Source organism: Abramis brama (genome assembly GCF_963993115.1).
Source record: "Abramis brama genome assembly, chromosome: 5".
Taxonomy (NCBI): Eukaryota; Metazoa; Chordata; class Actinopteri; order Cypriniformes; family Leuciscidae; genus Abramis; species Abramis brama.
This window is the reverse complement of record NC_139967.1, coordinates 9,774,839-9,802,528: the sequence shown is the minus strand read 5'-3', so window position 1 is coordinate 9,802,528 and position 27,690 is coordinate 9,774,839. Positions and strand designations below refer to the sequence as shown.

Here is a 27,690-nt window from a genome sequence, read left to right as displayed (position 1 = left end):
CTGGAATAAACAAAATCTGTTTTAAGTAAAGCCCAATTTATACTTCTGCGTCGAACTCACGCCGTAGCTACGTCGTAGGCTGTGTGTAGCGCGCGTACCCTTCGGCGTACCCTGACGTGCACCTCTCCAAAAATTTAACAACGCGTCAGCTCTACGCGGACGCAAGCGCTGTGATTGGTCTGCTAGGACCGCTCCCTCGGGTTTCACATGCTCCCTCTGCAAGTGTAATTGCGCGTCAACGCGGACAACGACGCAGAAGTATAAATGAAAACCAACGTGTTGCCTACAGCGTAGAGGCTCCGGCGTAGGTGCAACGCAGAAGTATAAATCAGCCTTAACATACATATATACCTACACCATTATAATGTTAAATTAAAAGTTACCTGTAGAAGGCTTCTCAAGGTTAGGCATAAGGGTATGGCAAGGATGATGTGGTCATTGAAGTTATTTAGGTGGTCTTTCCACTCCTGGTAACGGTAGAACATTCCACAAAGTGGGCACTGCTTACAGGTGGCAATGTCTAAAATGTAAACAAGTAATACATCAGAGGACAATTTAGCTGAATATCACACACGAAATTACATAACACCAAATCATACCTTCAATAATGGACCAGTTTGTGAGTATTTTAGCCTTCTTTGTAATTAGGATGGGATCACTGAGGGGGACGACACCTGGACAACTCTGACAGATGCTTTCATCTGGACAAAGGTTTCTTGGTAGCCTTTGTCTGGTGATGGTACATGCACATCGTCTGGTAGATCAACGGGTATCTTCTTGTGCTGAAGAATGTAACATACCATATTGTTTAGCCCCAGATCTTTTGGAGGATAAACAGGACTGTCTTCTTTGAAATCCTTCTCCTCAGACTGTGCATGTGGCTCTTTGTGTGGTGATTGTTCTCTGCTGAAGACTGTTCGAAACAACTCACAACTCTGAAAAAGGTGCCATTTTGCAATACATTTGTGCACACATGAGCGCCGCAATTTGGCACAGGGACAATGCCATGTGTTTAATTTTGAGTCATACACAACCATTACACATCCCAACCGGCTGTAATAGGAGACACTGGATTCAAATACTGAAAATCAACTTCTTTGTTTCAGGGGTGCCAATCGAAGTTAGAACAGAGAGTGGAATGCAATTGCTGTTGGCAAGCTGCTGCCGAGTAAGGCATATCTTCTTTTCATTACTAAACCACTTTGCTTTTACCATCTCGGTTAAAATCTCCTCTTTCAGGGAGACTAGTTCTGCAGAAGATGTGCAGTAAGTTACAGAGCGGATGTGTTTGCACTGATATGATGACAGGCCACTCCTCTGTGCAACTTCCATGTTGACCTGACATTCATGTGATTCACAGATGACCTTATGGTGTTCTCCCCATGTCTTGAGCCGAATATGAAGAGGAACACTGTGACCCTTGGTAACTTTAAGGACTGTAAATATGCCATTTGTCCTGTCAATGCACTGGCTTGCAAGATGGAATGTGGCATTAATGTTCTGTATTGGCTGTTCTGTGTGTTTGCGGTCAATGTGTTTTTTCTATTAATGAGGATATTGCAAACTGGGCTTTTTTTTATCACAGGCTGCACATGAACCCTTCCTGAGGAGAATGCTGCAGTGGAGATGGTGTACACTACAGTGGCTGGAGATGGAGTGCTCAGCGCTGCAGTGGCTGGAGATGGAGTGCTTAGCGCTGCAGTGGCTGGAGATGGTGTGCTCAGCGCTGCAGTGGCTGGAGATGTAGTGCTCAGCGCTGCAGTGGCTGGAGATGGTGTGCTCAGCGCTGCAGTGGCTGGAGATGGTGTGCTCAGATGTTTGTCCCAATGCTTGTGTTGCTCCTCAACATATGAAGCCATCAGGGTCTTGAGTGTCCTTTTGATCCTCTCTGTTAAATTCGTCTGTGGATGATATGCAGTGGAGATTGGGCCATTAAGCCAAAGCTTGAATTCTCTTGTGAGTCTTAAATCGTCCAAAGTGCCCAGCCATAGGATCTTCATGATCAAGATCATGACAAGCTTGAAGGAATGCCTATCGAAGATTCTTTGGTACGTACACTTGATAGAGAGTTTTATGAGAAGTTTGCATGACTCTGAAAACTTTATCCTCCAGTATAGTAAATTTTGTTGTGGGATTAACGATAATTTCCCCGGTTTCTACTATCCTTTGATAGTAAGACTTGATCTCCAAATCCTCTTTCTGAAATTTCCAAATTAGATGATCAGTGAATGGCAACTCCTCTTTTTTGTCAGGTATTTCAGATACCAGAGTGGAACAAGTGAAAACAGGAGTATGGGGATCATCCAATGGAGCTCTGGACAGTGCATCAGGAACGGTGTTGTACTTTCCCTTTCTGTACTCCACAGTAAAGGTAAATTCTTGAAGCTGCAAAGCCCATCGAATTAATCGGGTATTAGGTTTTTTGGTCTTAAAAACCCAAACCAAGGAAGAGTGGTCAGTCACCACTGTAAAGAATCTTCCCTCCAAATAATACCTCCATTTTTCCAAGGCCCATACCACTGCTAAGCATTCTTGCTCTGTAGTAGAGTAGTTTCTCTCTGCTTGATTTAGGGTACGGCTAGCGAAAGCAAGAACTTCTTCCATCCCCAATCCTGTTTGTTGCACCAGGACAGCTCCCAGACCCACCTCACTCGCAACGGTATCAAAAGGCAGATTAAAATCTGGGTGGCCAAGTACAGGTGTTGCTGTTAGAAGTTTCTTCAACTCGTCAAAGGAAGACTGACACTGTAGATTCCATTTGAATTTCGCACCTTTCCTCTTCAAAGAATTTAAAGGCTCAGCCAACTGGGAAAAGTGTGGCTGAGTTAAAGCCATGGACCGCTGGGCCTATTATGGGATATAAGTAGAATGAGATGGTGAAGGGGAAGGTGGAGTATACTTTTTGTTCTTATGTGTTCCGCTACCTTCTTGAGGACAACAGGAAGGTGAATGGGAACCCTTACAACGCCAACAAAAGTAAGATGGAACTTTTTGGGATACCTGCGCAGAAACAGGATTTTTAGAAGGAATGGAAACACTCATTGATTCCCCTCTGAAATTTCGGCATTGTTGGTTCCTTTGCTCATACAGATGTTGATTTTCTCTGTCCTTTTCCAACTGTTGTCCCAGACGTACTAAGCCATCTACATTCTACTTTACATCCTACTCCAAAAGGGCCTACTGTTAGTACTATTACTCAGCATAATGAGTCTATGGGTGGTTCTGCTAAGCCATTTCCAACCACCCTTCTTCAACAACTTTCAGTGTTTCCGAAGTATGCTCGCTGGAAGCCCTAAAGGACTTCATTCTTCAAAAAGACAGAGGCGAACTCACAGTCCAGAAAGAAGGAGTTTTGAGACAAAACATCCTGAAACCAGTGAGTTTATCAGTGTCGCAGGATGGCTTTCTGCACTTTGGTGACACAATCATGCTGGTGAACTCTGGAGGTGGAGAACATGACCAGCGTGGCACTTGTGTTCTTAGCATCATTGTCGACACCAGTGATATCGCATCATGTTCACAGACAAATTCAGTCCCCCACCTTCTCGGGCCCCTCCAAGTGGGGGGATCCCACAACATGACCCCTTGTATTAGAAACGCCTTTATCATTACAAGTGTTGATGGGACCTCTGATGGAGAGCTGCTCAGATACGGTCAAAGCTTTGCCCTGAGAACCACTGCAGACTTTGCCGGAGAGCTGTTCCTTTCCAGTGATCACAGAACATTCCTGAAATGTGCTAAGAAGTCTCGACTACAGGAGCTGAGTTTAGTTGAGGAGTTTGATTTCCAGTGCTGGTGGAAGGTAATTTACTTTGACCCCCAAGAAAGGCTTGAAAATGAGGGATACCCTGTTCAGGTGAACTGCAAGGTTTTGATTTCCCACTGTAAGACAAATCAATTTCTGGCTGCGCTCGGCAATCACATCCTATTGACTCTGTTTGGTAAAGAATATGAGCTCACTGCTCACACCTTCTTGGACTCCCATAAAGCTGAGCGGGACAATAAGCATTGGCTGTTTTTTATGGCTCATCTTGCCAATCAAAATGAAACCCTGATGCAACTGCAGCAAGACACGGTCATAACGGATGAGCAAAGAGAAAACCAAGAGGACACTACTGGAGTTTCCGTTGCATTGGTAGGAGAGATATTAGCTTGAACTGGAATACTGGCCATAGCTGTACTCTGTAAAGGCTGAACATTATCAATGTCCTTTTCCAGCTGGTCTAAACGTTGAGTGCACTGATGGAGCTCGTTGTGTAATGGACTTTTTGAACCGGTCTCCGCAATTAAAGTCGCAACCTGCTGGGAACACTGATTGACACTGGTTTGAATAAGATCCATTGAAGCAGCCATAGGAGTCAACACTATTAAAATCCCTCAGAACCTCAGTATGGTGATGTTGCAATCGCCAGTTCAAAAGTTGATTTAAATTCTTTGCGAATATAATCACACTGTTTCTCTGTGAACCGTTTAACTTCTGTCCCTTGTTGAGCAGAAACATGATTCACATGTTCAGTCAATGATTGAACAACCCGTTTCAATTCTTCCATCTGATTCTTAATCAACTCCACCAGACTATTCTGCTGTGCTCCGAGCTTAGCCATTGACTGATGCAAAGTGACATTTTCCATAGTTCCAGAGACATTTCCCAATAACATTGTTGAAGAAGGTGGCAGTGGAGGTATCAAATTCACCTCTTCAGTTAACTCCATATCTAATAAAAAATAATGTGTGGTGGCTGTGGAACCCCTTGCCACTGCCTTAGCGACCGGAGGAACTCCATCCTCATTAAAGGTCATAATAGGTTCAATTTGAGAGGCTTCCATATCATTTGTTAATTCGCCTTATTCACCTGGCGGCCATTTTGAAAACTCGAACGCCGTTGAGGGGTACACAAACCCGGAAGTTTGACTCCGACGCATACGATCTTCCAGTGTGGACCACCAATCTTTCCTGTCTGCCCGAATTAACGATACAAAATGGTTTGTTCCTAATGTAATTTCTTATGTTCTGACCTGTTCCGGTTCCTTTTCCATACTTCTATGTACATGGTTACCTTTACAAACCTAGACCAGTGTGCCTATCAATGTTTTTTTTTTAATGTTTTATGATATTCTGGTATATTAAATTATAAAGTTATGAAGGACATCATCCATGTGTAATACAATTGTACTTTATTCTTTAGATAGGTACACATCCAGTAGCTTATACTGTACATACACACACATACATGTAAAACAATCAAATCACTCACATGTAAAAGTAAAGAGCATGAGAAGTGATTATAAGGTCTGACAGGGACTGATCCTGTGATACACTGACCATGATAAGGTGCTATCAGGGGCGTAGAATTTAGTAGGGACGCTAGGGACGTGTCCCTACCAATATCCAGTGACACTGATATATCCTTAGCAATAATTTCGATCAAAACTTAAAATATATTTATATTGATGTCCCCGTCCCCACCAATTTCAAAATCAAACCTACGCCACTGGGTGCTATGGTAACAATACAAGTTCACATATTTGTATAGATTCATAAAGAAGAACAATAATGATGGTTAAGGCTTTGTACAGATTCGTAAAGATGAACACTTTCTATTCAAGGTTTGAATATGTGGATATTAAGATTTCAGTTGTAGAGATTTACATAACAATGCTAGATATTTGAATAAAAATTACAATTTTAAAAGAGAGGACCTTAGATAAAGAGCTCCCGCACACTATCGTTACTTGCAATTAAAATAAATATGTATTATCAACATTTCGTTCACACACTTTATCAGGAAATTTAACGATAGTGTGCGGGAGCTCTTTATCTACTGATACAACCTACTTAATTGAAGTGCATCGGGGAACACAGCAGTGAGGCGCCATTGCACTGAGAACTCGCGTTGTAAGAACTCCCGGAAGTGGTAAGTGTACCCCTCAGGCTCGATGGAACGTTCGAGGTGAATAAGGTGAATTGTTCCTCCAAAGTGACTAATTTGTTACCATTTGGTCGATCAGACCGATTAAGCCAATCATTAACTGAGTCTGACATTTCAGAGTTCACTATTTAGTCTTGTTGGAAGGTGGTTTTTTTGGGGGTTTTTTTTAAGAACATGTTTTACTCTTATATGGGTCCCATCTGGGGTGCCATTTTTACTTTCCCTCTTACATTTATGCTGGGGTGCCAGACAGATATATGTATTCTGTCAAAATTTCCTTATTCTTGTTTAGGGTCGTTAGTCATGTCAAGAAGGAGAGTGAACACAGGACACATGTACTCAATTCATTAACATGAATCCTTAATTTTGTAAGAGTAAACCCAAAGAAAACCAACTACTACGCCTCAATATGCACATATTTTAGTTATTCACTATGACATTGTACCAATTTCATCACACCACACATCACCATTTGAATAATAATAAACATACACAAACCCAATAGAAACAACACAGCAAACAAGGCATGTTTCATTCATATCAAAACCCTCTTCACATAGTTCAAATAGTCTTGATTTCGAATGATTGTTCAAAGGAGGGATTAAGAGAAACAGTCAAAGTCATTTAGTCCATCAAGGTTTCCACAATGTATAAAAGGGGCAGTAAAGAAACCATCAAGTCAGTCAGTCCCGCGATAACCGCTCTTGATTAAAATATCTTATTACTCACGCTCCACTGCTTTACACGAGTTAATGATCAGCTCCGTCTTCACTCAGATACTTCAAATACCTTTGGAAGAGAGCGCTTTATTCCCGTAGTCTCTCTTGATGATAACTGGAACTCCATCAACACCACAATCGCTCCTCTCCATTACCACAACAAACAACAAGGTGTTCCGTATGCCCGTCGCTTACTAGTGGATTCATAAGGCAGATTAAATCATAGATATCATATATAAACGCTAGATGTCTTATGGCGCAGTCACTTACGGCATCACCGTTCGGCCATCTTCTCACAGTGAAGCTGTGAATTAAGGTGAGTGATCACCATGCACACAAATCCTCTTACCTCGCTGAAATCTTGACGGATTTACAAACGTTATTAACGTGGCTATAATTCCGAATGCTTTAACATGTATGTTATAATTATTCATATGTATGCAGTGTCATAACTACATCTCTGGCGTTTATAACAAACCAAACCGTTTGAAAATCGGTAGAAAATTGAGCAAGTTATGGTTATTTAAAAGTGCATGCACCATTAAACGAGTGAGCGAGCACACTGTGGCAAGATGGCCGCCACGTGCGGACGTCGACCTCCATTGGCCAGCAGCGCGCACGAGACATCTAGCCTTTATATACGATATCTATGGATTAAATATCCATTCATCGATGTAATCAACTTCCCGTCGGCTGAGTAAAGATGAGCCTGCACACGTCCTTGCACATTATTTCCTTTTTGATTAATGGCGGACGACCACGAGGAGAGGAGTGTTCAAACAGGTATAATAGTTTATAACCAGTTAATTTTTTTAACCAATTTTCATGTTTAGTTTACATTTATCAACATTCAGAATAATATTAGTACGTTTTTTAACACTGTCTGAGTGCTAACATTATTTCCTTTCAGATAACACGACCACCGATTGGATCTCGAGGCCGTTTTGATAGTTCGCTGGCAAACTGACAGTAAGAGTTGCATAGTTTATATCAGTTAGCTGTTTTAAGCTTAAGTTTTCTTATATTTTAGAGTCAGGGATAGATAACGGGGTTATTTCTGTGATTTGTTTAACTTAACGCAAATGTACGTAGCATCCACATTCCCCTTCTTGGGGCTCACGTTATTTGTGCTGCCAAATAATATAATGCATTTTATCTCCAATATTATAGTATAACTGCATTGTTCCACAAATAATCTCTGACTGACGCGCTAATCTTTATTTATTTTTTTACGTTGACCTTGAACGCGCAGCTTTGAATGTTATAAGTATATACGATACGAAGTATAGTGATTACTCTTGTCTGCACGGTAAAAGGCAACGGTAAATTATCAGATAATCAAGCAAGAAGCATTTTGCGCAACTTTCTGCCAGCATATGACTGTTTGCTCTTCATGTGAGACGTGTTTGACGTGCACGCTTCATCTGCAATCGTATACAACATGGTAGATACGAATTAATTTGCCGCGATTTCACTTTAATGCAACATTTGTGAGGTGACAAATGGTGCTTCTTACAACAGCGGCTAACGTTAGCTTGAACTGCTTTAATATTAACAACGTCATAATCTGCATCTTTCTTGACCAACAGCTTTCATCATGCTGGTTAAAGTTCAGTATCATCAAAGTGTAAAGAAGTTTGTGAAATTGCTCAGTGATTGTACGTTACAAGATTTTCTCAATGAAGGTAAGTTAAGAAGCTTGTGCTACTTCTTAGAAATGTACTTAGTCGTAAAGCAATATGCTTGTGGTACACTTTACAATAAGGTCTCATTTGTTAACATTAATGTGTTAACTAACATGAACTAACTGTAGTATTAGTTAATAAAAGTAGAACTGTTTGTTTGTTCATTTTAATTCATAGTGCATTCATGTTAACAGATACAATTTTTGATTTTTATAATGTATTAGAAAATGTTGAGATTAAAATGAACAAATGCTGTAGAAGTATTGTTCTTAGTACGTTATATTTTTTTCATGCTATTGTTAAAATTACTTTTCAGTTAACCCTTGTGTGGTGTTCATATTTTTGTTACTCAGCCAGTGTTCGTGGGTCTGGTGGACCCGCTGCATTTTTGGGTTTTTAATTCAACACAATCAAAAATGTTATGTTAAAATACTCAACAGATGTTTACTTCATCCCAATTACAAGCAATATAAACAGCATATATGGTTAATATTTTCTCTTTACCTTTGTTAGATCACATTTAAGAATTGCAACCTCGTGTGGGAACGGCAGGAGTAGAAACACAAAACTCACTCTTGCACTCTTTCACACTTACACACAATCTCTCTCTTACACGCACGCACACACACACTCATGCACACACATACACACACCCACAACACACACACAGACACACAAAACACCCACCCACACACACACACACATATACACATGCACACACACACACACACACACTCACTTGGATATGTGGTGTACGGTCACTCTCCATAGGCATAATGGTTTTTCTAATGTACAAACTGTATAATCTATCCCCCTACACTAACTCTACCCCTAAACCTACCAATCACAGAAAACTTTTGCCATTTTTTGAATTTCAAAAAACACCATTTAGTATGTTTTAGTATGAGGACACAGATGTCGTCATAAACCATGTTTACGTTGTCATACCCATGTCATTATACACATTTGTGTCCTCATAAACCATATACAAAAACACACACACACTAACAGCAGGCCCTGACAGGAGGAGGACAGAGTAAAGGTACACAGGACCTACAGTTTCCACACTTTTATTAGCCCCGGGTCCAGTGGACCCGAACATCCTGTGTGTAATATAAATGTGTAGGGGGGGTGTACAGTGTGTTTTCATTGAAAATGTGTTCTGATATATATTCTTCACAGAAAATGAGCCAAGGCCAATGAGTCTCAGTTTGAAAAAATAATTAATTGTATCATTTTTCTTTTGATAAAAAATGAAAACGGGTCCAACAGACCCGAACACCATACAAGGGTTAAGAGCAAATTTGGGTTAGCCAGAACTGCAGCTCTTCAAGTCTTTGATGACACCAATGTGGAAGAGGACATCTTCCATGAATTGATCGAAGGCAGTCCACATTTATGCCTAACTGTAAGATGTCCGGAAGAAAATATTTCTGCTGGTTTGTCTGAGGGTAAGTCTATAATAACACTTGAGACATACTTTCAATGATTCCAGTGTAATAATCCTGGGGACAAAATAATTTCGGTCAGATACACATTTACCTTTAGCAGACGCTAATACAACATGGGATTCATCATGGGGCGGCAATAACATGAGAAGTGATAATTAATGCAAACATTGTCTAAAATAGTCCAGGCTACAACATTAGCAGGATACAATTAAGTGCTCACTTAAGAGGTTTTAGCAGTTTATTGAATATTGTCACAGATTTGTTTGGGTTAATATCCAAAACAGAGAATTGGAGTTTTTGAGATCCAGTGATAAAAAGGTGACAAAAGGATCTGGTGGTTAACAGTGTAAACTGCAGCTAGATATAGCAGAATGAGAACTTTCAAGGGTGTATCCTTCTTTTTACTATTTTATTTTAAAGTGTTAGTTCACCCAAAAATGAAAATGTGAGTAATTACTCACCCTCATGTCGTTCCAAACCTGTAAGACCTTCGTTAATCTTCTGAACACAAATTAAGACATTTTTGATGAAATCCAAGAGCTTTCTGAACCATCCATGGGCAGCAACGTAATTACCACCATCAAGGCCCAGAAAGGTAGTAAATGCATCGTTAAAATAGCCGCTATCCACATAGTTAAGGACAGCGCAGCACTAGGCCTTGAAGTTGCAATGATGTTGCTGCCTATGAATGGTTCAGAAAGCTCTGATTTCATCAAGATATCTCAATCTGTGTTTCCGAAGATGAATGAAGGTCTTATGGGTTTGGAAGTAATGAGGGTGATTAATGACATAATTTTTATTTTTGTTAAACTAACCCTTTAATTTGATTTGTGATGGAAAATTCTTGCTTCAGAAGTAAAAAACATTTAGACAAAGCCGTGTTTGATTGAATGCCTTTAGAGAAAACATTAAAATGTTTTGCTTTTCTCTGTCAAGAGTTTTCACCCACAAGATCCTCAACCCCCAGCACATGCACTGACACTTTCACACTCTTCAACTGACCATGAAGAGTCAGAGAGAGCAGTGCAAAATCAAACAGCAATGGTCAGCAACAGTTTTAACATAGACGCTGTAAAGGCAAAACGGGTATGTATGCATGTTTTGCCTTATGGTTAACTTGTCCATATAATAATTATTTAAAGGGATACTCCACTTTTTTTGGAAATAGGCTCATTTTACAACTCCCCCAGAGTTAAGCAGTTGAGTTTTACTGTTTTCGAATCCATTCAGCCGAACTCCAGGTCTGGCGGTACCACTTTTAGCATAGCTTAGCATAGATCATTGAATCGGACAGGACCATTAGCATGCTAAAAGTGGTACCGCCAGACCCGGAGATCGGCTGAATGGATTCGAAAACGGTAAAACTCAACTGTTTAACTCTGGGGGAGTTGTAAAATGAGCCTATTTCCAAAAAAAGTGGAGTATCCCTTTAACCATTTTAGTAGTCTTCATGTGTTCATCTTTATTGTGGTCATGTTTAATCAGACTGTCCAAGATGCACTGGGAAAAAAATCTGGTGGTGAGTAAGTGCTTGACGAATACCAGACAACTAAAACTTTAAAGCATCGCACCAGACGTCAGCTTGTTAATATTGTTGATTGTCACATGACAGAGATTCATGGGTAAGACTTAAATGCACAGATGCAAGAAATACACACAGATGTGTCAATTGATGTAGACAACAAAGTTAAGTTACCATTAACCATATATATTTTTTATATTGCAGGAGGATCCCCACCCGCAAACAACGGGAAACTTGTGCTTTGGGCATTATTTCTATCTTTCCTAGCCTGAGAGACCCGTTTTCAACAAAGGGCTATGTAAGAATCTTTTGTATAGGTGTATTTGAAACACAATCATGTTTGACATGAAGTTATATGCTCCTTTTTTGTGGCATGTAATAACAGTTTCTATTATCTATTTATGTAACGTAATGACTATTCAGATTTTGCAAAAAGTTTTATCGTCTTTTTCACAGGAGCATTTCTATGATCCGGAAAAGGGAACAGGGTTCATCTCCTGGTGCCTTAACTTGTTCGAGGAAGATCCCAAAACGTGTTTGCTTGGAGTTGCTGTCCCATTTCACTCATCTGTCCTGCTGCTGTTGCATCTCCTCCCGCCGCCTCCATGGAGGAAGACGACTAAGATCAGTCCAACAGAGGCTATTGACAGACTTGTGCATTTCCATAAGGTAAAACTCACATTACTGTTGCAAAGTCATTGTGAATATTTAAATTAAGATTTGGGTTATGAACCCTAAAATGCAGTGGTTTTCATTCATGGTCATTGGGACTGAACCCTCTGCACATTTTGTCTCTCTGACCTGACACACTTAAGGATAGTTTACTCAAAAATTTCACCCTCGCTTTGTACTGCTGAACACAAAGGAAGGTATTTTAAAGAAAGTTTGTAAACGGCCGCTTTGCTGCTTTTTTTTTTCTACTATGGAAGTCAATGGCTGCCCAAAGTGGCCTGTTTATACAGGTTTGGTACAACCTGAGTGTGTGTAAATGACAGGATTTTCATTTTTGGGTGAACTAACCCTTTAGTTTAGTTAATAGAGCTCTTGAGGTGAAGATCTAAAACAGGTTTGTTGAATAAGGGATTCCTTTATGACATTATCCTTTCACTGTAATACACAAAGCATGATACCAACTGGTTTTGTCAGGCCACATATAGGTTTGTCATATAGTTTTGTTTTGTTTTAATTCTTTTTTTTAATTTTTTTTTTGAATGTGATCAAGTTAAGAGCAGCAGGTTTAATGCATTTATCATTTCACCTTGTAATTAGTTTTTTGTCTTGTTTAATATTTTTTTTTTTTAGTCCTGCACCAGTATTGAAGGCCATCTCAGTGTGAGGGAGGGCCACCAGCCATTTCTACTTGGATCAGGAAGGATCAAAGGGCAGGATCGACCACTATTACGTCATTGTGGACAAGCGCCTTATCCTTTGCTCTGAAACTTCTTGAGTGCCTTTGAACTTTTGAAAGTTCACTATCTCTTCAACTTGTTATGCGCGGAAGCCCTGGTCAACTTTACCTTCCTGCAGACCACACATTATGGTGCATTATCCAGCCTGTGTTCGCAAAATTGGGCCGCAAGTGCACGTTTCAAGCATGAGGTTCGAGGTTAAGCATAGTTTTTAAGAATACACTAAAGAATTTCAAAAACATCACCAAATCTGTCAAAGTCATCAGTTGTCAATCTTTGGGAAACAACATAGTGAATGAGGCTGAGACCATTATTACACTCACCTGTTAGAAATACCAAATGTAGCATCTTGTGGTATGCGAGGTAGGGCAGACCTGCGAAACAGACCTTCTGGCTTGCGCCGAAAGTCATGGGTGGCACGGTACTCAGGGAACTACACTAACCTTTTCCACTGGTGGCACTTGCGCTACTAACTTTTTCAGTTACTGGCGCAAAATATGATTTGGTCGCACAAATTATTTATAGTAAGCCGCTCTGGATAATAATGAACAATAATGAAACTGTATTGCATACAGATGTGCTTTTTATTTTACTTGCCATCTTTTAAACCACATGCCTTCTTGCAGGGGCGTAGCCATCATTTCAAAAGTGCACATAGCCTAGTATTGTGTATTGTACTATTGTTTACATATTTCAAATTGTTTTTTTTTTTGTGTAGGCTATGTCAAACTTCAAGCTTTTAAAACTACTTCAAACTTTCTGGTTAGGCTTTTTCAAGACAACTTATAGTTTGTCTACAGAATTTTTTAATCTAACAATTGTAAAGTGTTACTGAATTATATGGTAAACATCATGTAGGCTACACGTTACAACGCTGCATGATTCAAGCAGATATAGTGGCTGTTAATACATGAAAATCCAAATTCAGCATTAACAATCACCATCTTTATTCTAATTTGAAGGCCTTTGATTACATATCTGTGAAAATAAAAGACATTACGAATAAAAAAAGACTGAAAATAAGCGCACGTTTGTGCGGGTAGTGAATATTTTCAGTTTCCAACAAAACTTGTTCATTATTCAACTCGAGAAATAGGCAGAGTTATTCATCATTGTGCAACACAATTCGGATACCACATGACAACTTACAGTGCTTGACTTTTTCGGGAAAAAGGAGTGAAGCGTTTTTGCCGTTTTGAACTCGTTGCGATCGACCTCTATGATGAAAATTATGGATTCAGCGCGGGTGCGAGCATGGGCGTGTCGCGATGCACGAGTGACTGATTACCATGGAAACGTGAAACTCGCGTATGTAGATATTTTTTTACAGTCTATGATGTAGATAGACTCAGAGCCGTATTTTTTTTTTTAAAATCAACGTTAGGCTACGCCTACACCATTCCGGGAGGGGGCGGGGGGTTCGCGGGGCTGAAGCAAACTTGATGTGTTGAATGCTCAGAGCATGTTATAAAACGTATTCTTAAAATACACATTTCTGTTTTAATACATGCTCATAGTAAATCATAGCATATTGCCTAAAACATAAGGTAGGTACAAAAATAATCAGTGATACATTTGCGACCCATTAAAAATTAGGGTCGCAATGGCATTTCAAAAGGTCGCATATGCGACCATTTTGGTCGCAGTGTAGTTCCCTGGTACTGCTGCTGCTCTTTAGCAGTAACCAATCCTGACTTGACTGCTTCTCGATTAAGGCCAATAAAATCCCTCTCAGTCACTCTGGTAGACCTAGTGTGAGTCATACGCGGAAGCCCTGGTCAACTTTACCTTCCTGCAGACCACACATTATGGTGCATTATCCAGCCTGTTCGCAAAATTGGGCCGTAAGTGCACGTTTCGAGCATGAGGTTCGAGGTTAATCATAGTTTTTAAGAATACACTAAAGAATTTCAAAAACATCACCAAATCTGTCAAAGTCATCAGTTGTCAATCTTTGGGAAACAACATAGTGAATGAGGCTGAGACCATTATTACACTCACCTGTTAGAAATACCAAATAGGGCAGACCTGCGAAACTCTTTCCTAGTCAATGGCATGTCATGGGTGGCACGGTACTGCTGCAGCTCTTTAGCAGTAACCAATCCTGACTTGATCCCTTCTCGATTAAGGCCAATAAAATCTCTCTGTCATCCTTTTTCTGGTAGACATAGTGTGAGTGTGCCAATTGGAGATAGCTAAAAGAGAGAGAAATCACAGTAGGAAAATACTATGAAATGGGTTAGGGTTAGCATGTTAGACTCCAATGATACATACAGTTCAGCACACACAATTCCTTTGAGGAGGATTGCACTACCAATTTTTATAATTAGTATTTTTGTCTTGTTTTTCCTTAATATCATCCTTAAATTTACACGAGGAGCGAAAATGCAGAAGATGCAAAGACTTGTTTTCAAAGGATATATCTTGAATATTAAGCATAAATCAAATAATATTTTGTTAGATTTATATGTAAAACAAGAAAAACTATTTTCCAACAGGGTTAGGAAAACGGAATTCAAGACATATTCTCTGAAAACAAGTCTTTTATCTTAAACAAATACATTTATCTTGTTTTAACCTGTTAATTGTGTAACCTGTTAACTGTCACCCCCTTTTTGAGCATATAGATCTGAACTTAAATGGTTGCAATTCATGAATGCTTTGGAATACAAAAAACTTTTTAAAGATTATTGCAGATGTGAAAACACTTCACAGATGTTACGCCCTGTGGATGTATTTGTGAATTGTGAGCTCTTGGGAGAGTGATGTCACCTACTGGGCAAGTTATGCATTGCATGTTTTCTTCTCTTGCTCTTTCTGTCTCTCTCTGCTATAGATTGCTAATTGGATTCCAGCTGATGTCCATCATTCATCAGTACTGAGTGAACGCTACAGAGATCCAAGGTGTATAAGACGGCAAAGAAACAATGCTGGGGTGCTGACGGCTACGCGCTCACTCTTTGTCCTGATCCAGACTGGTTTTCTTTTGTATATTTCAGTGTGACCGAGTGTGGTCTTTATTACCTCTTAACTTTGTGAATGAATTTGTCAATTACAAACTATGAGAGAGCGTGTGAACGCTATGGTGGGTGTGTTTATGATTCTTTTGTGTTATTTTCTAATTTATGTAAATACCTTTGTTTGTCTTCCTTTGGAAGCGGTAGGGAGAGGGTGCCATTTTCTTTGAACTTAAGATTTTGTTTATGTCTATGGTAGACAGGGAGATAGGTAAGACTCTGTCATTTCTTTTCTTTTTTTTTAGTTAAGGTTAATTTTGTGTTTGTGCTTTTCTGGATCAGGGGATTGATGTGACCGTCAGACTTTTTAATTTATTTATATTTTGTTATGACTTCATTTAAACGTACAGTATGGGATTTTTTCTCCACTAGGGGTCGCTAACCTATTTACAATAACAAAGGCGTAGTTTGATGACGCAACATTTGCTAAGAATTATGGATCTTGTTGTCAACGTCAAGCTGACCGATCTAATAATGTTTATGGATGACTGAATACATTGATGTTTTTGTCATGACTATGATATGAAGCAGTTCGGGATTGCTAAGAGACAGCTATCAGCTCCAAACGCGACGCGAGTCCCGCGGATATAAAAGGAATATGGACATTTAATTCTACCGAACTACACGCAGAATCACTACTCACAGGTCAGTTTATTAGACAAATTAAACTTGTGAGGTAACGCAGCGCTGTTTCACTTGGTCTAACATCACACTATCACACTAAACTGCATTTGAATGTGTTGAAATGTAACTTATGTGTTAGTTTGTCTGTATGAGACTAACGTTAGCAGTAACGTTAAGCTAGATCAACATTAGAATAACATACAGATCATATTCTGACATTTTATCATTGTTGAACTATATAACATTGATTAGTTTTATGTAAATGTGCTCACCTGTTTAATAAAGTAACGTTACATGTAGAAGTGGTCGAAGTCTCGGACGTGGAGCTCTCGTTTGTATACTGTCTATGGGAGCTCTCGGCATCTCGAAAACACCGCGCTGATATTGATTCTCGTTTTAGTTCTCCTTTTTTATCCAAAGTCTGCTTGCCATGGTCCATAATGTTTGAACGAAACAACAACAGCGTGCAGTTAGACATTGCGAACTACAGTGGTCCACGTCTGTCGTCTTGGTTACTATCAGAGGGCTCTGGTTCATAGCTCTGGTTACCATGGCAGCACGAGCGGAAACCAGGGACAACGCGGATATGACGCCATTGACTGCGACATAACGGAAATAAAGACACGGTCCGTGTCTTCGAATTAAAATATTAATTTCTCTGGATTTAGAAGTTAATTGGAACTGTCGGGATAATGTAAATACACAACTTTAAAAAATATATAACATAGATATAGTGATTTTTTTAAATATATTTTTAAAGCAAAAAAAATACATATTGTGCCTTTAACCCCTAGACTAACAGTGAGGTTCGTAACAACAGATGAAAGTGTAAAAAAAGTTGTACAAGTTTAAATTTACTGTAAAGCAAATGTACTAAACTAAAAAAAAATATTTAAGTTTATATGCGGTTGTGAGGTATCTGAAAAAATAGTTCCACTATAGCAAATAACACGGATTGAAATCATACATTGCGCCGATATATTTGTTTTTAATCATCAACGAACACCACAAACCACTCGGTGAGTTGCACAGTTTTGAAAACTAACATTAAGTGTTGTTTTAAGGACATGTTCGTGCATGCCCGTAGCTAGCCACTCTGAAGCAGTCAAAGGTGATTCTAAACGAGTCAAAAAGTCGAGACAGGACCCATCGTCAAAATTTGTGTCCACCACTCTAGTTCATCCAAAACAAACCAGAAAAGAGACTCAAAGTGCTAAATACCAGAATTATCCTTTAATAAATGCTGGTTAAATTCATTCAGAGAGTTTTCATGATTGAAATATACTTCTACCTTCTTCGGAAAACTTAAATTAGAAATATTAGCATTAATCAAACTATTAGACACTAGATGGATCAGCAAGAGAAAACACAAAACTGTTCAATGGCTTTGGTGACTTGGCAGCGCCTTCCTTTGGCACCAGGTAAATAACAGTAGACATAGGCTCCAGCAGGGCTCTGATTGACATGTTCAAAACCAAGCAGGGATCAGTTTTGGGTGTTTTCTGAAATAATAGTTAGGATTTGTGCTGAGTAAGCTTAGATAAGCATGACAGGGTAACTTCATCATAGTTCATGGGACTGTATAAGGGCTTGACACTTGCAGTCACTGCCTGGCGTCCGTTGGAAGTGCATAATTAAAGTGTGAGACGGGAGCCAGTGCAGAAGCCAGCCACAGTTTAGTATGCTAACACGAGCGCACTGACAGCACAGGCTAAGTGCCTGAGGGGACATTTACTCAAGAAAACGCACTGTGACATCATCCTGTGACAAGAGTTGATGGGGAATGGGTGTGGTATCTCATAAACAAAGGGTTTTGAGTAAGTGTATATGTAGCTTCATAGTGATTGTATCATAATGATGTTTTCAATATACAGCCAATAGTGTTAAAGTTTTAAAGGCAAATATAGAACTACTCCAGTGGCAATTTTACAAAATTGTTTTGCCACTTATCCTCTCGCGCTGAAGGCTGAATTTTGGTAACTGTCCCAAAAACAAAGTCTGGTCCTGGACAGGAAAAACCTCTCAACTTGGCCTTTCCAAGAGGTGGCTATATAGAAAAAACAGGACTGAGATAAATACAACTATTTCATGAATAGTGTCCTAATGTTTTTTTTTTTTTAAAGGCATGTATTTTAATACATAAAATGTATTAAAGGCATCAGGAAAAGTTTCTTCCCCCAGGCCATCTACCTCATGAACAGTTAAAATGCCCCCAAGTTCTCCCCACTGTGCAATAATGATTAAAAAAAAACATGCATTACCCAACACACTATACTTATATTTATTTGACATCCAACCACTTTACTTATTCACATTCCCTCGCATAACTGTATCTATAGATATAGATATTTTTGTCTTTTCACTTGTGTACATGTGTTATTTGTCTAGTTTGTATTTTCACCTATGTTATTTTTTAATCTGTCTTGATATATAGGCTATTACATTTTTTTTCACTGTTCTGGAAGCTTCATCATGGCTAATTCATTTTGTGTGTAAGCATGCTAAAATAAATAGGCAATGAATTCTGATTCTAAATGCAAATTAATTTTTTTAAATACATTAATTACATATATTTTTGTCTCCAAAGTTCATTTTATGTGTATATTTTCTGACAGAGAACAGTAGCTGTTTTTTGTTTTCAGAACAATGTTTTTTTGAACCTATAAACTGTCAATCAGCATCAATTACATCACCACAGTAAAAGTGCTGTTAAACTGAAGCATTTAACGGCACACGACAATGCATGCATCACAATGTCAAAGTTTTATGGACCTCGTCTAGAGTGGCAGCTGATTTTGTGATTGACAGGCAGTTTTTCAACCCATACCTTCAAATTCTAGCACACCAAAAGCATCTGATTGTGTCTATTAATAAAAACATAATTATGCACAAACTTATTACCATAAAACATGCCGCAAAAGAAGCCCAAATGACCACGGTGTCTGGCAGCTCAGTAAAAACAAATTCCCATTGAACGTTGATGCGAGTGATCTTGATGGTTGATTTCTTCAGTCAGGTCTCAGTCTGAATCACTAGCACAATGTGACTGACGGCCGCTGCGCGTAAAGATCTGGGTTTCACGCTGGGTAGGTCTGTTAGGCACTGACAGCCTCCGTTCTTGAACTTGCTCTGGCACACATTCTGTGCTGTCCGATGTGTCGCCCTCTCTGATTGCTGTTTCATCGTCGCTGGCCACCGAGCCCTGACTGCTCTCCTTCATCCCTGGCTCTTGGTGGTTAAACTGGGCGGAGCGCTCAGCCCTACGCAAATCCACACAGTTGCGCCTGTATAATGTGCCATCCACATCCACTACGTAAGACCGCGGATTCACTTTCCCCAGACACTGGCCTCTCCGCCACCGTCCCGTACGATCTCCCGGCAGTGGTTTCATTCTGATGTGTTCGCCGACATTAAGCTCTGGGAGGTCTCTCGCTCTCGCATCGTAATGGAATTTTGCCATCCGCCGTTTCCACCTGAGTTTCTCCGGAACTCCTTCAACCACCTTGGGGTAAAGCAAGCTGTTTGTCATGGGAAGTCCCGTCCTAAGTCTGCGGGACATGAGTCGCTGTGCTGGACTGCTGTCCAATCCCTCCGTGGGCGTGTTTCGCCAGTGTAGCACTGCTAACCATGGATCTGTTCCGTCGAGTTTGGCCCTCTTACAGAGTGATTTAACAATCTTCACTGCAGATTCGGCCTTTCCGTTAGATTTTGGGTGCTGGGGTGAAGATGTAACATGTATGAACCCCCACTGGGCAGCAAATTTTCTGAACTGTTCACAAGCAAATTGCGGCCCGTTGTCGGTAATCACTTTATCTGGCTGGCCGTAACGCGCAAACTGCACTTTGCAGCGTGTAATGACTGTGTCCGCCGTCAGATCTGGCAACTGATCAATTTCCCAGTAATCTGAGTAGTGGTCCACTATGATCAGAAATTCTCTGCCACCGTACGCATACAAGTCCATACTAACCATTTGCCAGGGACGCACAGGGATTTCGTGGGACATCATCATTTCCTTTTGCTGATTGTGCGCATACTCGTTACACGCAGGACAGTTAGCCACGTAATCATTTATCTCTCCTCTCATGTTGGGCCAGAACAGCGTTTCCCTCGCCTGTCTGTAACAGGCTTCTCCTCCAATATGCGTGGCGTGAATGCGATTGAGCATTGCTGCTCTCAATGCCTTTGGTATAATGGCACACTGACCTCTATAAAGCACACCATTCTGAATGTTCAGTTCATCTTTGAATGGCCAATACTCGCGCACCGAGAGTGATACGTTTTCTTTACGCTCAGGCCAGCCCGCTAACACGATCTTTGCCAGCTCCTGCAGTGCGTTGTCAGCTCTGGTCTCAGTTATGATTTGGCGGAGACTGACGTCTGTCACGTTGAGGTGTAGGGCTTGGTCTATGAATGAGAGCACGCCCTCGGCGCTGTCCATGGTACTCACAGTATGTTGTTGTGGTCCGGGGTCGTTGGACGCATGTTTGTCGAGCGCTGCCCTGCTCAGCGTATCACTTATAAACATCTCTGGACCAGGTTTGTACACGACATCGAGGTTGTAGTTTTGAAGCTGTAACAACATACTTTGGAGGCGTTTTGGAGCACTCAAAAGTGGCTTCTTGAAGATTGTCACGAGGGGTTTATGGTCGGTTTCAGCAGTTATTGTCTCTCTGCCGTACAGGTAGTGATGGAACCTCTGACATGCGAACACGATACTCAAGCATTCCTTCTCAATTTGGGCGTAGTTTTGTTCAGTTCTCGTAAGCGCCCGAGAGGCAAAAGCCACGGGTTGTCCTTGCTGCAACAGACAGCAGCCCAAACCGTTCTTGCTGGCGTCACTTTGTATTGTCACCGGCTTGTTTATGTCGTAATATTTCAAAACGGGCGTGTTCGTAACCATACGTTTTATTTCTTGAACCGCCTCGTCGTGTTTAGGGAGCCAATGCCACGCTACCTCTTTGTCCAGAAGCCTGCGAAGCGGCTCGCATACCTCTGAGAGCCGTGGGAGAAACCTGGCCAGATACGTTACGAATCCAATGAAACGCTGAACTGCTTTTACGTCCTGTGGTGTCTTCATTGCCAGGACTGCTTTCGTCTTTTCTGGGTCAATTCGTAATCCTTCCGCTGATAGTATGTGCCCATGAAAATGTACCGCTTTGAGTTTGAATTGCACCTTTTTTTCGCTCAGCCGGAGTTTCACAGCTCTGCATCGCTCCATCAGAGCGCGGAGATTTCTGTCGTGATCTAACTCGGCCTCTGCGTCCGAGTCACCGCAGCCGACAACCAGTATGTCATCCGCTATGGGCTCTATGCCTCGGAGCCCCATCAACAGCTCGTGTTGTTTACGCTGATAGATTTCTGGTGCTATGGAGACGCCGAAGGGCAGTTTACACCATCTCATCCGCCCCCACGGTGTCCAGAAAGTTGTCATTAAGCTGCTTTCATTATCCAGTTTGCAGTGTAAAAATGCATCTCGAACGTCCACCAGCGTGAACAGACGTGCTTTGGGTAGCTTATACAGAACGTCTTCCAGTGTTGGCATATGGTAGTGCGATCTTTGCAGTGCTTGATTAAGGTGTTTTGGGTCAATGCATATTCTTACTTTGTCTGGCTTGGCTATGACTACCATGTTGCTGATCCATGGTGTGGGTTCCGTGACATTTGTGATGTGTCCATCTCTCATGTATTTATCCAGCTGTTCTTTAACTCTGGCTTTCAAGGCCACTGGCACGTTCCGTGGTGCGCATTGCACAGGTGACACGCTGCTGTTGAGCACAAAGCGGACCTCTCCTGGGACTGACTCGACTGGGCCGTTAAACACGTCTTTAAAATTGTTAGTTAACTGTTGCTTTGTGAGAGGCATGTCGGAGTATGCAATCAGTCTATGAAGCTCTTCTGGGATGGTGAATTTCATGAGTCCCAGCCGCTCACATGTGTCACCCGAGAGTAACGGCTCTTGATCGGCTTCAACCACTTCAAAAACTAGCTTGTGTTTGGTGCTCTTTATAGTGCATTCTGTGTGAAATCGCCCCAGGGAAAGCATTGTGGCACCAGAATACAATTTGAGTCTTGTTGTGCTCGGATGCAGGGGGCTTTCTGGATCCAGTTTCTCTTTGGTTATCCGGCTCATAACGTTACAAGTTGCTCCCGTATCTAGCTGACAGGCCTGCTTTCTTTTATTAAATGTCAGGTTAACGAACCATCTTGGACCTGGGGACTTTACTGTGTCAATGCATTCCTCAGCCGCAAACAGTCGACCCTCGCTGTAGGGCCCTTGCTCATCCTGACCATCATCCATCAATACATTCACTCTGTCTGACCTGTCGGCTCTCTGACGGGCTCTACAAACCTTAGCGAAATGATTCAATACACCACATGATCGACAAGTCTTTCCATATGCGGGACACTGATCTCTGCCTTTCTTGTGACCACCCCCACAATACTTGCAGTTCCCGGTTCTGAGCATTTGCTCCTTACTCACTTCACCGTCCCTACGTTTCAGCCTTTGTGCTTGTGCAATATTCACAGTGTCATTGACTGTGTTGTCCATAGCTTTTACGCGTTGTTCCGTCGCTTCTGCCAGCCGGCATATTTCGACAGACTGTGACAAAGTCAGCTGACGTTCACGCAACAAGCGCCGCCTGGTGTTTTCATTGTCAATGCCCAGGACAAGTCTATCACGAATCATTTCGTCTTTGAGCTCCCTGTATTCACAGGTTGATGCTCGTTCCCGCAGCCTCGTGAGAAAACTGTCTATAGGCTCGTCCACCTCCTGCTTGCAACAACCGAACATGTACCTTTCGTAGATCACATTTTTCGCAGGCTTGAAGTAGTCCCCCAACGCATCCAGTATGGCTTTCGGGTCCTTCATTTGTTCCTCGCTCAACACAATGTTATGACTGTAGATATGCCGACATTCATTACCCATTAATCGCCGCAGTGCGGCCGCTCTCACCTCTTTGGGCTTCTCGATAAGCCCAGTAGCTAGTTCATAGTCCTCGAATTCCGCCCTGAAATTGTCCCAATTTTTGGATATGTCCCCTGACATCCGCATGCCCTCAGGGGCAGGAATACTGTTTAAAGCCATGTTCAGGATCGAGTGTGTACTTCTGACACCATGTTTCTGTATCTAATAAGCAGACAGGAGCTGAGTCCATATGCGTCTTTATTTAGCGTACGCCATAACAACAACTGCCCGCAAACCGGGACCAACAACGTCACAACAGGATACAAACCCATATAAGGTATTTCCCTGTAACAAATGTAGTCCAGTCAGTTAATGTAAAGTATGATTTATGTCTCCAGACTCAGAGTAGGGCTGTAGTCAAGACCACCTTTGTCGAGTCCAAGTCAAGACCGAGTCCAAAGAGGTTCGAGTCCGAGTCAAGACCGAGTCCAAAAAGGTTCGAGTCCGAGTCAAGACCGAGTCCAGGACAGGAAAAAAAAAAGTCTGCTAAAAAATATAGGCTAGCCTATAGAAATTAAATCATTATGTAATAATGAAATAATGAATAATTTTAATTTTATTTAAAATAATTGACTAATTCAAAGAACAAAAAAAAACAAAAAAATTATATAGCCTAGGCCTAACACATTCGTTTCGACTGTCTGATCAGCCTTACATTCTGTTCCTGTCAATCATACACGCGATGTCAACCAATTAAACTGCATGAGGGAAGACCGAGACAACTCACACACACACACACACACAAGAGATGCAGATAAACCGCGGATCGGGCGGATAACGTGACGAAAAATAATATTTTAATTAAATTCGGGCGGGTGGCGGCTGAAGCAATCAAATGAAAAAAGTTTGCCACTAAGCAAACCTGCAAGTTATGAGCTGGGTTATTTTGTTTCGATATTAGCTATATTTTAAAACAGCCAGTCATTGCGCCTACCACTCATGGAATAGGCAAAGAAAGAAAGGTAAGAAAAAAAGTCGGAAAACTTTGCCCATTAATTAGATGTGCAAGGCAAGCAGGCTAGTTTTCGGGTTGTTATGGACAATTAAAAATGTGAATATTCACGTTGCACTAGCGGTGGACTTTCAGCGAGTTTATTTAAACATTTATTTTTTAAAGAGCTTGTTAGTCAAAAGAGCCGGCTCTTTCAGTGAGCTGAGTGAAACGAGCCGGCTCACGAAAAAGAGCCGAAATACTTATTAGGTGGCCAGTGTTTCACTTTCCCTCCAATAATATATTGTATTAATATCGCGGCGACGTATGTGTGATTACTGGGAACATAATAAAGAAACCTGGACTCGGTCGAGACCAAAAGCCATATTTGGCAAGACCAGTGGCCGAGACCGAGACAAGTCCGAGTCCGAATACCAGCGAGTCCGAGACAAGTCCGAGACCATAGAAAAGCGGTCTCGAGTCCGGACTCGAGTCCAAGACCGGACTCGAGTACTACAGCCCTACTCCAGAGTCATAACTGTAAGATGATTGACAGCTAAAGAGTTGAAAAAGGCAACACTTATCCTGCCATGTGTGTGTAGGGGGATTTACCCCCTATCATCATCTACTCAAAAAGATTCTCTCGTGGGGCAAAAGAAAAGCCCAGTATTTTTCTCTGAGCTCTGTTAAACAGCTCAAAGCCTGGTTTTAAGAGCAGCTTAGCTTCGAAAAGGTGGAAAATTGAGAATCAAACCACAGCAAAGGTGACAACCGGATGTATCAAAAGTGATCTGTGGAATATGGTGCCTGAGCTTTCCAGAAGCACGTATCTTTGATGGAACATGAGGGAGGTGTGCTCATGTGTCAGTCACAGAGTCACATTAATGTCGGCGGTTCTCCTCATGCTGCCGTATGCGATTTTTGGAAGGAGAAACAAATTAGCATGGTGAGTCTGTCATCATCTCTGGAGATCTCTGTGTGTTTGCTGTGTTCTAAAGACTTAATTCTTGCTTAAAAACCCCAATCCTTCATTCTGAGCTTTGAATAGTCTACATTGAAAAATGGATTTAAAAGATATTTGTCACTGGACCCCCACCAATCATGCTGGGCAAGTAAATCCCTCCAGAAAGCAAATACAACTGCCAAACTCGGCTCTCTTTTTTTATGGCGAATCCCTAAGTACGACCAAATTGAGAGATCCTAAATCGTTTTTGTCCTTTTTAACTCACAGACACCCAACCTCTAGTTAACATATCAGCTGAAACGTATCAAACGTTTCTTAAAAGCGCCAATCTTTTGAGTAAGTGCCACCAGGCTTCTCGGCCAGCCATTTAATCCCCTTCGCAATTTTAATCTGCAGATTGTTTTGAGGAGATCACTTAGAGATGCCTAAAGGAACGTGTTGACCGCTGGCATAAAACGGCTAATCAGACCCCTCAAAACATTATTGGGCCTTTCAGTCACAATAAAAGGGCTGAAAGAGAAGGGGACAACAGAAAAGACAAGTCGGGCGAAGGATTATGTTAAGCAAAAGCTCCTTTTATATTGTCATTTACTGGTGATCTGTCTCTATATTGTGATCTGTCTCTATATTCTATATTTCATTAACCAAGCATGGACCTGCTGAATGAACCAGAGGCCGGCATGAGAATAGGGCGGCTTCAAGAGAGGCTACACGAGGGTCAGCGGGAGCAGATTATTTGCACAGGCTAAAAGAGACAGAGAACAGGGGGACATAATCATCTCTTACTAAGGAGACCCCTTCAGTCCATTCAGGCACCCGTGCTTTAATTTCACCGTCCTTTTGTGTCTCTCTTGCTCATGTGTGCTTTTAGGATTTCGCTTGAGCTGCTGAGATTAGCTTAGCGCTGACCCTGAGAGTCTAACTTTCTTTCTGTTTGTTTATAGCCTGGGCTTCCCCATGCTGCCTTGCGCGCAGCGCGATTTTATTCACGCTGCTAGGCAGCCTGGACACCATGGACCAGATTTTCCCCTCAAAGAGGGAACCAATCACAGAACGGGGAGGGAGCAGCAAGACGATGACGTCGTCTATACGACACACTGAAGCAGTTTGTTTATATCTATGGATCCAACATGGCATCAGACGCGAAGTTACCTTTCGATGCAGCCTTAGATGGTGTTCTAAGTAGTTTAGAACGCAAGTTTATTTCGTCGTCTTCCTCGTCGAATTTCTGTCGCTCTACATGTCATCTGGTATGATTGAAACGATTGGCTATGAGCTACGTACATGCGCATTTGATAGACATTCGTAGCGCCCAATAAACGGCTCTGGGCATTCGTAAACCTCAAATACGAGAAAATGAACATGTGGTTCCCAGACCACGTCTCAATGAGAAAGAGGTCTGACGTTAGCCAGGCTAGTTTGTTTAAGTGCCTTAGCTACTTTCCGCACATTTATCATTTCTTTAATACCTTTAGTCACATATGGTTTATTATTTGGATAAACTTTAATCTCTTTAGTAGGTATGTTCAGCTCCACACAGAAGTTAATATAATCATTTAACACTGTAGTTCTTTCATCAAGTGAGCCTTCATCAAAAATTTCCCAATTTGTCCAATCGAAACAGGCTTTCAGTTGTTCTAACGTTACACTTTCATTCGACCACATTCTGATCATTTTCTTTTCCGGTTTGCTTTTTTTAAGTTTGGTCCTGTACACAGGAGTCATAGAGTTAGTTCACTGTAGTCAAATCCATCAACATCAGTCCTGACCTTAATTAATGGAAAACGATGCAGCATAGACTCTCTCACCACACCAATACGAGGACTTTCCATCTCTGATTCGTTCAATCCCTGGTAAAATAGAAATATTAGGCTATAGACAATTTCACTAAATGATGATTTGTCGGAAAATAATAATAAATGAAAATTACTACAGTACAAATTCATTATATTATCGCAAACAACGTCGCAAAGTTATCAGCTATGACATATTTTGGCAAGCGTTAGGGTTATTATTTGAAAGAAGATCTCCAACCTGTTGGGCAAGATGACACCTTGAGAAACACGGTTCCCGGATGGTTTTGTGGATAAACAAACCTTGCTAAACCTTTTTGTTGTAATTGCAGTTCAAAAGCACTAAAATATATCAGTATGTTACATACAGTTTCAGCGATTTCATAGGCCGTGAGGGAAACCTTCCTTTTAGTTGTTTTGCATTGTCATGTCAGATTGGAGTTGGACGCTTCTGGCAAGCACGAGTCAGAGCCGTTGAAAAACATTTTAAAAGTTCACAAAACAAACATCATATTTAACGGCTCTGGCACGCGTGATTTTTCCCCCCAAACCGGTTAAGCGCAAACCACGCCCCTTAACCGAAAACCACGCCCCGCAGCGATGACTCGCGTCTATGGCTCGATTTCATTGGTCAACTCTATCAAAGCGCTGATTGGCCTCACATCGCTGAAATCCAAAA

At 41.2% G+C, this 27,690-nt stretch overlaps 1 protein-coding gene and 2 long non-coding RNA genes across 3 annotated transcripts; all 3 read left to right on the top strand.

Moving 5' to 3' along the window:
- Nucleotides 1–2,873: 2,873 nt before the first annotated feature.
- LOC311083065 (cilia- and flagella-associated protein 161-like) lies at nucleotides 2,874–4,156 on the top strand (the record flags this gene model as incomplete). The annotated part of the gene is made up of 2 exons (XM_084114316.1): nucleotides 2,874–2,976; nucleotides 3,231–4,156. The coding sequence occupies 2 exons, from the start codon at nucleotides 2,874–2,876 to the stop codon at nucleotides 4,154–4,156; spliced, it is 1,029 nt and encodes a 342-aa protein (XP_083970442.1).
- A 5,474-nt stretch (nucleotides 4,157–9,630) lies between these two features.
- Nucleotides 9,631–11,401, top strand: LOC311083950. Its single transcript, XR_014606396.1, has 3 exons — nucleotides 9,631–9,784; nucleotides 10,721–10,870; nucleotides 11,270–11,401. It is a non-coding gene; the product is annotated as an uncharacterized lncRNA (long non-coding RNA).
- A 142-nt stretch (nucleotides 11,402–11,543) lies between these two features.
- Nucleotides 11,544–12,998, top strand: LOC311083949. Its single transcript, XR_014606395.1, has 3 exons — nucleotides 11,544–11,604; nucleotides 11,763–11,975; nucleotides 12,609–12,998. It is a non-coding gene; the product is annotated as an uncharacterized lncRNA (long non-coding RNA).
- Nucleotides 12,999–27,690: the final 14,692 nt, after the last annotated feature.